Below are 15,316 nucleotides of genomic sequence, written 5' to 3' on the forward strand. Positions count from 1 at the left end.
AATATAATGCACTTACTAATTACTTGTTAAACATTGTGTAAGTTAAATAATAATGCTGTTATAAAGACAGAGGGGACTTGTGGCCAGGAGGGGAGATGGATAAACAAGGTTGATAGGTCTCTACTGATCACCTTGCTTGTCCTTTTGCCCTTTTCACTGATTTCTTTGACCCTCCCTTGTGTTGGTTTCCTGTTCTTAAATCAAGGATAATTTGAATTAATTTTGTTGCAATGCTGGTACCTCTTTTTGTGATGCTCTTCAATGAAAGGCTTTGCAGCATGTGACCAATATCAACATGAAAAGTATATATGTGGTGGTGTGACGCCCATGTCTGGCATATCGTTGCCCTTTCTGTCATTACAGGTACTAAATATGATGGGCAATGTCTGTTGTTAGCATCATATGCATAATTAGCATCTTATATTTTGCCTGTAATCATATGTCCTGCCAGAGTGTTTCCAGTGTGTCTCTAGTTCTGATGTTTTATGCCTGCATAGTTCTGTGTTGGAATAGGAATGGTCACTGGCAAAGCAGTCATTAACTTTATTTCTGCTTTACATTAAGATGAAAGGTATTTGTTTGGAATTTCTTGCCAGCTGGATGTGTTGGAAGTGTGGACAGTTGTAATGTGGTGGTACAAGGGTAAGAAACTGATAAGTTGTTTCATTTGTTATAGCAACTGCGTGAGCTGATTGCTGAGCACAAGCCTCATATAGATAAGATGAACAAAACTGGGCCTCAGTTGCTGGAGCTGAGCCCAGGAGAAGGCTTTTCTATCCAAGAGAAATATGTGGCAGCTGACACCCTGTACAGTAAAATTAAGGAAGATGTCAAAAAGCGAGCCCTGGCACTGGATGAAGCCATTTCTCAGTGTACCCAGGTATCAGTTAAGGTTTCAAGTATAATTGGGTTCATTCAATGGAAAAATACACATTGTCATCTTACATGGTTATATCAAGACTAAGCTACGGTTTCATCTGGATTTTTCAACCTAATGGTCTGTGAATGTTCATACCACTGCTAATGGTATTGATTTTTCTCTATCTCAAGGGATTATAATTTTTTATGTTGGTCAGTATTATAACTTTGCAGCCATTGAAAAATGTTTAACTGCTTAATTTTTAAGTAAAACTAGTGGTCTAAAAATGTGACATTTGATTTTCACTTTTGTTTTCACTTACTGGTCTGTTGCTAGCTGATGCTTCATTTGTAAATAAATGTTAGTTTTGATCAACTGATCAAAAGTAACATTTATTTACAAATGAAGCATCAGCTAACTAACTAACTTGGGTATAGTTATTTCTAGAAATTAGCAGCTGTGGTTAACAGTTGACAATGGAACTAGTGGAGAGTTTTGCAGTGGTAATGGCATTGGCTCTTTGCTGCAGACTCCAAAAAACGTAACATAATGCGCTGAAACTGCTACAGAAAAGCATTGCCAGGAAATATAGACTTCACAAAAATGCCACCAGCATAAAACTCAGGTCAAGTCTCCAAAAGTTGCATATTCTAACTTCATCAGCCTATGAAATGAACTTCAGTAGAGTATTGTCAAATGTTGTGTTCTAGCAACTCTTAAGTACTGTTAAATATGGGTTAATTGTCATTAAATTCACACTGAAATTTTTTCCTCTACCCCAGATTTAGAAAAGAAACTCAGTAAAACTTTGTACATAAACCTGAATAAAAGTACTTTGTTCTATACTGCCGTTTTTATAGGAAATTCCCCTTTTTCCTCTCTGTTCACTGGAAATAAGAGCTATATTCTGCTTAGATCTTAAATACTAAATAAAGAAATACACCTTGAAGACCTTAACAATTCTACATTCTAAGTAATTTTGTCAGTTCATTATGATTAATGTCATATTCCTAGCCCTGCAGCTGAGTTTAAGAATGTGAGGTAAAACTAAATGAGATCAGATATCATCCTGCTTTTGAAGTGGTTATAGACATATTTTATTATATATATATATATATATATATATATATATATATTTACTAAACTTTCTAAACTTTCAGTCATTCTAAACACCTTTCTTATTTGCACCTCTGAAATATGCCTGATTATTTAAATCCTCCCTTTCTCTTTGTCATAAATGTTTAGTCTTCCTCTTATGTGGAGCTGCCAATTTGAAAATCAAGATATCTATTTAGTGTTAGAGTCCCTGTTTTGTATGTGATAGACATCAACATGTTGTACTGGCTAAGTACAGAAAGGAAGAATTAAAATGCATTCTTTGCTAACACCTATAACATAATCAGATGTTGAGAAATTACTGAATTATTTATGCAATACTTTATGGGTCATTTTATATACTTAAATGTATACACAGATGGCAAAGCAAAACATTGTAATGCCCACAGAATGTAATTATATAAAATCTTTTTTTATGAAGATATGTGAATATGTATTATCAGATCTCTGCACTATGATGTTTATGTCAATGTTTGTCTAGACAGTCCTTGAAGAGTAATTATTTAACTCTTCAGGTTTGAAATTATATTAAATTGCACTGTGTATCAAAGGAAGGATGTAATGTATGAAGCTAGAATGAGAGGTTGTAATGACTTGCTTTTTCTTCCTTTTAAGTTCTAAAACACTTTGTCCTATTTGTTGAAGTTGGTACAAGGAGACCTACTGAATGCACTGACAACTTAAAAATGTGATCTGTGTCCTAAAATTAGACACAAATATTGCCAAATAAATTTCAGTTTTTATCACTTTTGTTAGGTTTTGTTACCACAATCAGTTTCTTGGAAGTCTTGAATGTGGGAAGGCTACTATTCTTTCATCACACATTTTGTTGGCTTGTGTGATATTCACACTTCTAACAAAAACACTGAGGCCTGTAATGTTAGTCACAGAGTCAGATTTGAAGTGGGTTGTATGGTGGGAAAAAAGTAATTATTTTGCCTGTGTATATTCCTTTGAATAGAAGGGAGGTAGCTATTTATTCGCATAAGGTATGTGAGCATCTTTTCCAAACTATCAGGAATGCTTTTTGTGGATCCTGGAGAGTTATTAAATGCACCCACAATTTATTGATTTCTTTAATTTGAAAGGGGCGTGGTGATGCGAGATATTTAGGAATTTCTATGCATTCAAAAGCATATAATAAAGCCAACTTTGGACCTATCCCAAAGGCTCAACCACTTTAACACAGCTGTAATTGAATTTCTGAGCACCTACCTGGGCCCAGTCAAACATGGAAGAATACAGTATATACACTGTTGTGTGCTTTCATTTCCAGAAAGTACCACACCTTTACTGCCCTAGCAAGCATCTCCTGGCCACTTACAGATGTCTTTTTCCATGACCTACATATAAAGCCTTAATCAGAGGTAGTACATCAGTATGTTGGTCCTAACAGGAAAATGTATGTTTTTCATAGTAAAGTACAAATCTTTCTAAAATGATGAAGTCAGAAAGCCATAGCTCTCTAAAGCTACAAACTGCATTAATTTCACGGGACTAAATGTAAGTGGATTCTGCCATGGGTATAGTACTCTCAGAGGGAGTGTCTCAGGAGTGAACCTGAACTTAATAGAAAAGTTCTTGATTTTGACAGAACCTATCATTTTGCAGGGTTATTTTTGTAACTTAGAATTAAAAGCCTAGAGGGAGGTATTGCAATTTGCACATACATATGTTGGATAGAGATGTCAAGTACTTTTTTCTAAGATAATTTCAGATGCTGTTTTTTAGTTTGTTGGGTTTTTTTTTTTAATATTCTAATTTGTCTGCCTTTCCTTGTGTCCTGTGGCACCCTCCTAGTTCCATGACAAGATAGATCCAACTCTGGAGAGTCTGAAGCGCATAGTTGAACGTCTGAGGCAGCCACCGTCGATCTCAGCAGAGGTTGAGAAGATAAAAGAGCAGATCAGTGAAAATAAGAATGTGTCAGTGGATCTGGAAAAACTTCAGCCAGTGTATGAGACACTTAAACAGAGAGGGGAGGAGATGATCGCTCGCTCAGAAGGCGCTGATAAGGATATGTCTGCTAAAGGTAATAGACTGAGAGCACTTTCATGTACTGGAAATGCAGTAAGCTGCAGCATATAAAATTCTTCATTTCTGATGACCTCTAATCTGGGGAATGTTCTCTAGGAGAAGCTGCTTAAGATTTATAAAAACAAAACATCTTTTAAAATAATTCATTATGGATATGACCTTTATTTTATTTTTAAAGGCCATTGTGTTTGTTTCCACTTAACATTATAAGGAGTCCTGCAAAGAAGTATTTTAGAGTCTAAATTTTAAAATGTACACATATGTTTCTGCTGTAGAACTGTAGAGAGATTTATGACCAAGAATTGTTTGCCAAGGTAGTAATCTAGTTCCTTTGTTGTTTAGCTGTTCAAGATAAACTAGACCAAATGGTCCTAATTTGGGAAGACATCCAGACCCTGACTGAGGAAAGAGAGGCCAAACTGTTGGATGTAATGGAACTAGCTGAAAAGTTTTGGTGTGATCATATGGCTCTTGTAGCTACTATTAAAGATACTCAGGACTTCATTCGAGAACTGGAGGGACCTGGAGTTGACCCATCTGTAGTCAAGCAACAGCAAGAAGCTGCAGAGGTCAGTAGAAAGTATTTTCTTTATTTGAAGTATTTTATTTATGGTATGCAGAGGAAAATATATCATTTTGTTGAGACTAAGAGGGATAATTGTGTAGAAATTTTCAGTAATGGTATCTCAAGAGTCTACAGTTAATAACATGTATCAGTGCTTAATTGCAATGAGCATGCAACATGTGCTTGTCATTAGATTTCCTTATTTGTTTGTAAATATGTACATAATAACCATCTCACTGAGGCTTTGAAAAGTTGTACATGCTTGAGATTCCTCGAGTAGTACGTAACATCCAAATGAAAGGTGGACAAATGTATGATGCTCTATGTATTATCCTCTAAGCCTGTAATTATTTATAGTGATAGCTAAATGTTTGAAGGTTGAATGATAACCTCTGACAAAGAAGACTCTCTGATTAAAGAAATCTAATTTAAAACTTCCTGTTTACTTTTTCTATCTCATGCAAAATGGTATCATAAACCATTGTTACAATTTAGACTGATGTCAGCTGATTTCATCCCTGCACTGCAAAGGGATGCTTATTTTCTAAGTCCAAGTGACTGGAAGGAAAACAAAGGTGGAATCCCACTGTGTTCTGTCTTGAAAGCAAGTTGTACATAGGTTATTAAATCTAGTATTAGCAGTGTTGGCTTTTTTTCTCTTTGTAGGCTGCTAAAGAAGAAATTGATGGACTACAAGAAGAACTAGAAGCAGTTGTGAGCCTTGGCTCTGAGCTGAGAGCTGCTTGTGGAGAGCCTGACAAACCCATTGTCAACAAGAGTATAGATGAGGTATGGGAAATGCAGATGCTTAGGTCTGCTGTGTGACAGCTTGCTCAGCTGAAATTTGTATATTCCCTATGACCCCAACAAATTTTGAGAATAAAAATTCTGTGGCAAAAGTGAGACACCACTGAAGCCTTTGTGGTAAAGTAAGATTTCCCTTTTGAGTGAATAAATCTTAGATTAGATTCGAATGTACACACTGTTTTATTTAATTGATTTATGGTTTAGAACTTTTGTAAAAGACAGTTTTTTTTAAAAATAGTCACTGATTAATATTGTAGGTGACTAGTTCTTGTAAAAAGTAATGCTGGAATAAATTTTGGATATGTATTCTTCATGCCAAGTGAGACATCTTAACTGAGACTATCCTGTTTGGATGTCTATAAAGTACTTTTTATTTCTCCAGTCTTCAGCACTGTATGATTCTTTTAAGGTATTTTTATTGTGGTGATGCAACTCCAAATGATTTAGTAGTATTTCCTCTACTAACTTTTGGATCTCTGTTAATACAAAATATTTAATCAATATTGCAGTTTACAGCTTTTATAATTCAGAATCTCTACTGAATTCTGAAAGAAACTAGTTCTGAAGTGATAGGGAGAACAAGAGTGTTAATAAATGTGAAGCAGTCATGCTTAGTTTCTATTTGTATTATCAATCAGTGAAGCGTTGGTAAATGCACATTATATAGCAGTAAAATTCTTTTGTCTATGGAAGTAAATTGTGCTTATTTGCAGCTGAATTCTGCCTGGGATGCACTAAACAAAACATGGAAAGAACGTGTGGATAAGCTTGGGGAAGCTATGCAGGCAGCTGTTCAATACCAAGATGGACTACAGGTAAGATGATGTGACATACCTACCCCAGCCTTGGGTCAGTGGGATTTACTGTGGTTGTAGTAAAAAGTGTCATGTGAAAAGGTAGGTGACAAGTACTGCACTCTGGTTGTAGTGACTATTTTCTTGAGTAGGCAGGGCTCTTTCTCAAGATTGGTTGGGGTTCGTTTGTTGGGTTTTTTCTGCATTAAAGAGTGCATATGTTGTGTTGTTTTCTTCATGTCCATACATTGCGCTGTGTTTAGATGCAAAATTAATGTCCCCTTGTTTGTTGATAAGAGCAGAGGCTTTTTGGCGCCGCACATTCATAGTAGTTCTGCTCACAGTTTCTCGTGGTAGTCAAGGCAGGTTAAAGTTGTGACACATTTGGTCTGAAACGAGCAGAGTACTGGTCTGTACACACTTGTTGCTGTTTTCTTTGAGTCGAAGACAATTAAAAATTAAAGCACTTGAATTTTATTCCACCTTATTTATAAGTAAAATTATTAACATAATGTTGCTAAACCATTATTCTTAGTATAATTTAGTTTCCTAGTATAATTTATTCTATCAAAATACTTTAGAAGATTATCCCCTTTTTAAATCTGTAGGCAAATGTTCCAGCAGTTTAAAGATATCTTGTACACAGTGCTTCCCAGAACTGATAAAGTTTAAAGAAAAAGAGGGGTTGTGCTTTAGATGACCTTTAAGGGTCTCTTCCAACACAACCTATCCTTTGAAACTATGATCTTTTCTCTGTATGTGCTGTTAGGTTTTTTGTAGTTGTTTGTTTGTTTGGTTTGGTTTTGTTTGTTTGTTTTTCTTGGTGGAATTACTGTCTTCCATGGTTCAATAAGTCTTTAAAACTGAAATTTCACATGACACTGAGGGCAGTTACTGCTGTATTTGGTGCAGATCAAGCAGCTGAACACGCCTGTTTTGCAGTGCACCATCACTATGGATTTTTGTCTGTGTTCTCCTGTGTTCCTACTGTGCAGAGATTGATTACACACAATCATCACCATTTGGTTTAACTACTTTCTATTTCCTGTAGCTGTATAAGGCACATCCTAGCATCAGAACCAGGGGAGACATAATTTATTTTTTATTTTTTACTTTTTTAAAGTCACTCTGCATTATCCTCTAGAGATTCATTGCACCTCAGTTATGATCCTTCACTGCCTAGTGTGTACTGAATAGGTAGTTCCATGTTCCTTACACCAAAAACTTTCTTCAAAAGTTTATAATCCTCATTTAGGGTGTGTTATCTTTCCATTTTCACTCCAAACAACTGTAGAACAGAGTTTGTCTTGTGTAAAATCTGCAATTTTTATGAATCCCCTGAAAGGTAAATACAAGAAGTAGATTGCTACTCAGCATGAATAATTGGGGCAGAATCTTGCTGCTGATAGAAGTCCAGTATTGCAGAATGTACACTCCTGTAACTGTTACAGGGGTATTTGTTCTATTGTATTACAAAGAAACCTAGGTTTTGCTGGGAAAGTTATTGTCTTTGAAAGAGAACAGCAATACTCTCTCTGGAAAAAAGAAAAGTTCTGATATTTTACTCAATACAACTTTCAAAAATAACAGCATTTCTCTGCTCACACTTAAATATCACACTGTGATTTTCAGGCATTATTTGACTGGGTGGACATTGCTGGCAGCAAGTTAGCATCTATGTCCCCAGTTGGAACAGATCTGGAGACAGTGAAGCAGCAAACAGAGGAACTTAAGGTATGAACTAGCAATTAATTTCCTTTATATTTCCATTTGTCTGTATTGTTCTGTGTTGTGCAGTATTTTTTGAGAGTCATATAGAATTTTCATTTTCAATTTTTAGTAAAGAAGAATTTGCATGAAAATTTAAAAATATTTAATATCAAACTTTTCATTTTAAAATGCATTTAACTTAAAAATGTGTTCCAAATTTTGTCTAGGCTACGTTTTATTTTTTCTGATAGCCCAAAAATAGTTGTATTGTCATTCATTCTCTTTCAAAAACTATGAAGTTATTATGTGCAGGATTCTTCTGCTATGAACTTTATGTTTTCATGTTTCTAACATGAACAGTTTCTTTGAGGCTCTGAGAGAAGGCCTCCAAAGCTTTGCTTCTGCCATTAGAGCCTTTATGTAAATGTAAGGTGAACATCAAAATTCCAATTTATCTTGGAAATCCATCTGCAGGAATCTGTACTTGTGCCCAAATATGCTCCTGATGTTGGGATGCCGTTATGCCATGTTTAGAAAGCAGAGATATGTGAAGATCAGAGAAGGTTCTTGGTCTTGTTGCTCACTTGTAGATTTTGTTGGCTGTGGGCAGGTTGTTTTATGTATTTTATGATGTAACTTCAAATGAATTGTGACCTTACATAGTTCAGAACATATGTACACAAGATGCCTTTGGGCTGTTGCACCAGTTGTGTGTTAAAGAGGGTGTTCTACTAAAGAAAATTTGCTTTCACTTCCTTTCAAGAACAATTCCATTTGAAAGTTATAACATTATCACCATCACAACCACAAGAGCTAGAACACAGAATCATTCTGTGATTCTATAATCATTATTTGTGTTTCATTTACTTCTTTTCTTTTTCTATTTACCATAGCAATTTAAGACAGAAGCTTATCAGCAGCAGATAGAAATGGAAAGACTGAACCATCAGGCAGAACTATTGCTAAAGAAAGCAACACAAGAGAGTGACAAGCACACTGTTCAAGACCCTCTCTCAGAGCTCAGACTATTGTGGGACAGCCTAGAAGACAAAATTATAAGTAGACAGGTAAATAAGCTTGGAGGTGGGGGCTTTATTAATGATTTTGTTTTTTGTGAAAAATTCTTTGTTATGCATAATACTTACATTAATTTGCACGTTCCTTTTAGTTTGGAAGCTAAAAAACTTATATATAATAGCATTTGAATTGTACAATTAGTTTAGTTTTTAAAACTTTTTTAAACCTTCTTTTTAAATTTTCTGTCAGTAATGCTGTGTTGAATGATTATTATTGCATTTTGGTTATTTGATGATGTCTTAAGTAGCAGCTGAAAGCATGTTTATATGTGCAAAAGTAATAGTAGGTGCTGAGCTGAACAATTGAATAAAATCTCATTAACTTAATATTAAACTATTTTGGTGTTATTTCCTTAAATTATCAAGCTGAGAGATGTGAAAGAGTCCTTTGAAGTGTGTTATTTTTTCTAAACTGAATAATTTCATGACAAAGAAAAGATTTTAAAGAGATCATGCACCAAATTGCATTTATATTGAAAATATGTTTTAAGTGATAAAAGGCTACTAATACATCTGATGAAAGAGCCTTCAGTCTTAACTCTGGTCTGGTACCATTTTACCATAGGGTTTACCATTCTCTTCCCAACCATTTTGTGTATTTCTTTTTCTGTTCTATATTAAATGGAATTTGAGGAATTTGAGCCTGGAATGCAAGGCTTTACAAGGGAATTGCTAACTCAGCTGTAGTTATAAAGCATTGCCTGCACTGGGTAACTGTTCCTCCCTGGCTTTTATTCTGTTTTATATGTGGACTCTGCTCTGGATTATGGTGACTAATGGTAATGGAAGACAATTCAATTGCATTGTGAAACGATTTTCTTGTTACCTTTATTTTTACTGTAGCACAAGCTGGAAGGTGCCTTGTTGGCCTTGGGGCAGTTCCAGCATGCCCTGGATGAGTTACTGGCATGGCTGACACATACAGAAGATTTGCTGAATGAACAGAAACCCGTGGGTGGAGACCCCAAGGCTATTGAAATTGAACTTGCCAAACATCATGTATGTAATTATAAACAATATTAACCAAAATGTTCTTTTGATATTTATCATAGGGATGAGTCTTCTAGTAAAACTTTGCATTTGATAAATAATTCTCTACATATACTTTCAAGATGCAGACTGTAGCTGGAATGAAGTCTTGGAATAAGTAATATCTTTCCTCTTACTCCTCCACATGCCTTCCTTTCTTGCATATGCTATGCAAGTGGCATAGGTTTTAGCCAAAAATAAACAGCTTACCCTAGACTCCACCTCTAATCACCTTTCTTTGACCTAGGGAATTCAAAACCTGAACCTCCCTGAAGCAGTAAACTCCTTGAATACTGCTGTTTAAGCCAGGCCTCACAAGCTGCATGACTCTTGCATATCTTTGGTTCTTTCTTCCCTCTCAGAAAATAGTGATTTGTTCTGAATTTTGCAAAATTGTGTGTCAGTTGGATTCAGCTAAGATGGAAAATGCTTCTCTGAAAATCTGTGCAAACTCCCATCTTTTTCTCTGTGTTACTTGCAACATAGGGTTGAGAGTTTTTGTTTGTTTGTTTGTTTTAGTATTTTTACTGATCATTGTTATTTTGAAGCCCAAGGAAGGATGATTCTGCTATGCCTTTATTTTTAGAACATCTTCTAGGACTAAGATATTTTCCCTGCCTCAGTGTTTAGCTCTGTGCTCTTCATAACAATGTGTTCTTTCTAAGCTTGAAGATTTCAATCTAACCTTATAATTCCTCTCTGCCATTTAATTTTTGGCTTGCATATGATGTAAAAAGCTCTCAGAGTCCATTTTGGATTTTGAGAGAATTGATTGAAATTGACAGTACACAGATAATTAAAGTATTTTCATTGTCTGTGTTAATGCAGCTATGCAGCTTCTGAAAGCTTTTGGGTGGTCAGTTGGAACTTGAACAGAATACAGTATCTACATAGCCTATGTGACTATTGTTATAAACAGACCCTTTTAAAACAAAGTAAATAAAATTACAAAACTGGGTTCTGCTCCACGAGCCTTTTATGTTCTTATCGAACGGAAGTGTTTCACTAGTGAAGAGCATCGAGACATCATTTGTGTCTGTGCTGAAGGAGTTCAGCAAACACATGAATGAATCTACTTCCTTTTCATAATACAGAGTTTATAGGTTAGAAAGTTCACACAGTAGTGCATCCTGTGGTAGCCTGTAAAAACATCCACCTCTTGAATAACTTTGGAAAGAATAGACCTTGTTCTTAGTGAGTCTCAGCAGGAAGGAAGGGATAAGATGCATCTGCTTCTTTGAATACCTTTTTTACCCTGTTAGGAAAATAAAATAATCTGATTCTTAGCTTAGAAGAATTAAAGTAAATGTGATGTGTGTTTTGTATTCAAGGTCTGCTTGTGACTTGCTATTTCATATTGTGCTCCACATAGTTTATTTTTAAGTTTCTTTGTATTTAGCTTTGCATTTTTTCCATATGCTAGTACTCTGATGGAGGTGAGTTTCAGTCAGACTCCATGGAAGATAGGAGTCATAAACTTGAAATTCTTAGATAGGGTTTACCATTCTCTTCCCAACCATTTTGTGTATTTCTTTTTCTGTTCTATATTAAAGCTTTTTTTGCCCTGCCCTCCATCCTTCTGAAAACAGCACTTTATCCCCAAATGTACCTTTTGCCTTTTATAGTTTTTACTGTGGTTGGTGATAAGAGGTTTTCCAGCAGATGGAGGAGGTCTTTTGCTGTTAGTAGTACAACCATCCCCCAGCTTTTAGCACAGGTCAAGTGTCCTGGTAGCCTGACATAATGTGAAAGGAGTTGTAGCCGTGAAATGCACAAGAATTCATTGTGGCAGCTGGGTTGTTGTGTAGCACAGCAGGCACATAGTATTCAAAGAAAAATCCTGTTAAAGAAAAGTATATAATAAATTTAGAAAGTGAAGAAATAATTATTCCCTAGCACTACTAGAAACCTTTGATAATTTCAGAAATATCTGCTTTCAGAAGGAATATATTATTTTTTTCCAAGATTCAAAAATAAACTTCAGTATTTTGTTAGAATGGTTACTGTCAGAATTGTTAGTGCATCTGATTGAGGAGATCTAAGAGCTTTAATTTCTGATACCTGTGCTGATGTTTAACTGTTGTCTTGTCCTTGGGCTACAACTGGCTCGATCTCTGTGAGTGCCTTCATTCCGTAACTTACTTGATTTGACCATGCTGTGTTACAATTGTAGGTGCTACAAAATGATGTTTTCGCTCATCAGTCTACGGTGGAAGCTGTTAAAAAAGCAGGAAATGACCTGATTGAATCAAGTGCTGTTGAAGAAGCAAGTAATTTACGGAGCAAGTTGGAACTCCTGAATCAGCGCTGGCAAAACTTGTTGGAAAAAACAGAGCAAAGGAAGCAGCAGCTGGATAGTGCCTTGATCCAGGTGAACAGGAAATTATCAAATATAGAGATAACTCAGAAAAAGTGTCTTTTACATGAAATACACAGATACATGTATTAGAAGTTGGCCTAAATCAAAACCATTATACAGACACTTCTGAATCTGGAGAAATTTTGAATCCAGCTGTATCTTCCACAGCTGGACATTGTCCCTTATAGTGCTGATATGAGAATTCAGCTTTTGGTCTACATGTTTGTAAAGGGTGAAGTTTCTGTTTAGTTGTATTATTCAGGGAAAACATTGGTCTCACAGTAGTTATTCTGACTGCTTTTATGATTTCTATGGTTTTTATCCTTTAGATTGAATTCAGCTAATTTGTTAGTTTGCTTTTTCCCTTTTTTCTTTCTTCTTCTTTAATTTAGTTTGATTATTACAAATTTCTGATTATATCAATTGCCAATCTGCTTATGCATCTGAACTGGTTATTGTAATGGAGAGCATTTAGGTTATCTCTAAGATGATGTGGTATAATTTAGGCTCAAGGTTTCCATGGTGAAGTTGAGGATCTGCAGCAATGGCTGACAGACACTGAACGTCAGCTGTTGGCATCAAAACCTGTTGGAGGCTTACCAGAAACAGCAAGAGAGCAGCTTAATGCACATATGGTAAGTATCAGTATTAGAATGCTTTGCAAATTGCATTTCAGGACTAACTATCTTTTAAGAGTGTTTTTTGTAAATACAGAGTGTGTTCTATGTATCACAAGGTCTGTACAGTGTCTTAAAGAAATTTAATAGCCTTCAAAACAACACTGTTATTTACAGTGTAGTTTAGTAGCCTGTTGGGACGTGCCCAAAGCTGAAGCATTATTAGTGTTGAGACAAATAAAACAACTTTTGCATCTTTACAAAAGGTGATTTTTCGTGATTTCTATTCTTCTTTTCCCTTCTGACCCCATAAGTAAGTTTATGATTTTTCTAAAGTTTGAAGATGAACCTAAAAATGGCCCACATTCACTAAACCTTTAGAGACTTGATCCTTTATTCTTTATCTAACCAAAGCTGACAGTAAAGTCATCATTAGCATAGAAATAAGAAGGACTACTGGCTCATAGAGGTTGATTAGAAATGGCAAGCTGACTGGGATGACTGAATTATTCCCTTTCTTTTAAGAAACATTCTGTGGATTTCTCTGCTTCCATAGAACCATAGAGTTTTTAAAAAGACATTTAAACTTGATCTCTTGTCTCTAAGGAAGGTGGTTCTTACTGCTCCATTTGTGTAAAATCATGATGAGCTATTAGGCCAGGATATAAGCCCAAACCTGGTGATCTGAACCTCTGAATTCCTGGCTCAGAGGTAACAGTGATACTGAACTGTACTTGAACTGGAATAGGCTTGACTTGACACTTCCAATTAGAATGCTGAATTGTCATGTTAAAAATCAGATTTTTTTTTTTTGAATGGTGATAAAGATCATTGGTTACCAACATGGGGCACTTTTTCCCCCTTCCTTTTTGTCCTCAAAAATTTGCCAGTATCTATAACTGATAGGGAAAGTAATTTACAGTTTTAAAATCATATAAGACAGGAAACTAGATCCAAACACAAATATTCCTGTTGTTTTGAATCCCTATAATCCTTTTCTATTGTCATAAAGGGAAAACAAAAAAGGGAGAAAAATAGGTGGTAGGGTTTTTTCCCCCTGTGAGAGTGGACTCATGATTCTCTGGAAGGCAGTGGTGATGTTTCCCCTTTTCATCCTGCACTTAGATCAAGATGCAAAAATTTTCATGGAAGGCTTCAGAATTTTCTTTTAGTACATTCTTTTCTATGCAAATTTTTCTACACTTACAAAGGCACTTAGTTAAAGGGCCCTTAGTTAAAGGGCCTTTATGTTATAGTCAGAACAAGTCTGACTGTCCCCAGTATAATGCACTCTAGATGTACAATCCCTCCCTAACTGTACATGTAAATTTTAACAGGATGTTACTGTCCTGGTGGCCATCTGCAGGCACTGACTTGCTATCAACCCTTAAAGCACAGAACTTGATTTCTTTTTGGTTAAACCTTAGTGCACATGTGCAGATATGTGTTAATTCTCTCCTTTTATTTTTTTTTCTTTTTTCTGGAATGTTGAGGCCACTTGTCATGTTGTCTACTACATTCCAAATTCTAACTTGGCTCTAAGCAATTACAGCCAGCTGTGTCAATTACTGATGTGAAACTGAAGGAGAAAGTTCTACACTACATTTGATTTGTTCCTTTTTGGAAGTAATGTTATGAACCATGTTCTTTAGTACAAGGCCTGTTTCCACAGATATGAATAAAAGAACCTCAGCCATAATTGGTTCACAAATGGAGTTGAGACTGGGCTGCATTTCCAGCTAAAGCAGCTCCAGAAAAACAAAATATATGAAGAGACATGACAGAATACCAGTACAAAAGGGGGTTAAAAAGACACCTTTTTAGCTATCCCAGTACTGCTCAGACCATCCCTCTCCTTTTCTTAAAACAATCACTGTTTTCAGTTTCTTCCTGAAGTAGTAGGAGGAAGCAGACTAGGGGACACCACTTTCCATAGTCCTCAGACAGAAAACAAAGAAGCTTTCTGTTGTGTCAAAATCCTAATCTCATGAATGAGCCTGCTTCTTGCTTTGCCCCTTTATGTGGTCAGGTACAGAGCCCTGTGTACAGTATCTCTTAGACCCCCAAAAATGTCTGGTTTGGGCTCTTGTCCTGAGAATCAGAGGGAAAAGTACTTTTCTTCTTATTTGTAAACCACTTATTCCTCATTTCCTTGTGAAGATGTTCCTCATTTGTGAGTTTGCAGCAGCTTCATTGGTACATTTTGATTTGTCTGTTACCAATACTGAGCATGTCTGAGTCAGGGGGATGCATGGGAGCTCCCAGACTTTTGCCAGCTTACTAACATGATTAAAAAAGCTTAATTATTAGAATAGTTTACAGGTAAAACAGATTGTTACCATTATTA

General features: G+C 35.8%; 1 protein-coding gene across 17 annotated transcripts in view; it reads left to right on the top strand.

The window, feature by feature from the left end:
- Nucleotides 1–15,316, top strand: part of DST (dystonin) — a 289,028-nt gene that overhangs the window by 241,033 nt on the left and 32,679 nt on the right. For all 17 annotated transcript variants that reach the window (XM_064707534.1, XM_064707535.1, XM_064707548.1 and 14 more), the window contains 10 exons: nt 677–880; nt 3,776–4,007; nt 4,355–4,581; nt 5,244–5,366; nt 6,098–6,199; nt 7,811–7,912; nt 8,782–8,955; nt 9,808–9,963; nt 12,167–12,364; nt 12,859–12,987. In XM_064707534.1, the coding sequence (XP_064563604.1) occupies nt 677–880; nt 3,776–4,007; nt 4,355–4,581; nt 5,244–5,366; nt 6,098–6,199; nt 7,811–7,912; nt 8,782–8,955; nt 9,808–9,963; nt 12,167–12,364; nt 12,859–12,987 (1,647 nt within the window). The remainder of the gene's footprint in view (nt 1–676; nt 881–3,775; nt 4,008–4,354; nt 4,582–5,243; nt 5,367–6,097; nt 6,200–7,810; nt 7,913–8,781; nt 8,956–9,807; nt 9,964–12,166; nt 12,365–12,858; nt 12,988–15,316) is intronic.

The sequence above is a fragment of the Zonotrichia leucophrys genome, chromosome 3 (assembly GCF_028769735.1).
Source record: "Zonotrichia leucophrys gambelii isolate GWCS_2022_RI chromosome 3, RI_Zleu_2.0, whole genome shotgun sequence".
NCBI classification, from domain to species: domain Eukaryota; kingdom Metazoa; phylum Chordata; class Aves; order Passeriformes; family Passerellidae; genus Zonotrichia; species Zonotrichia leucophrys.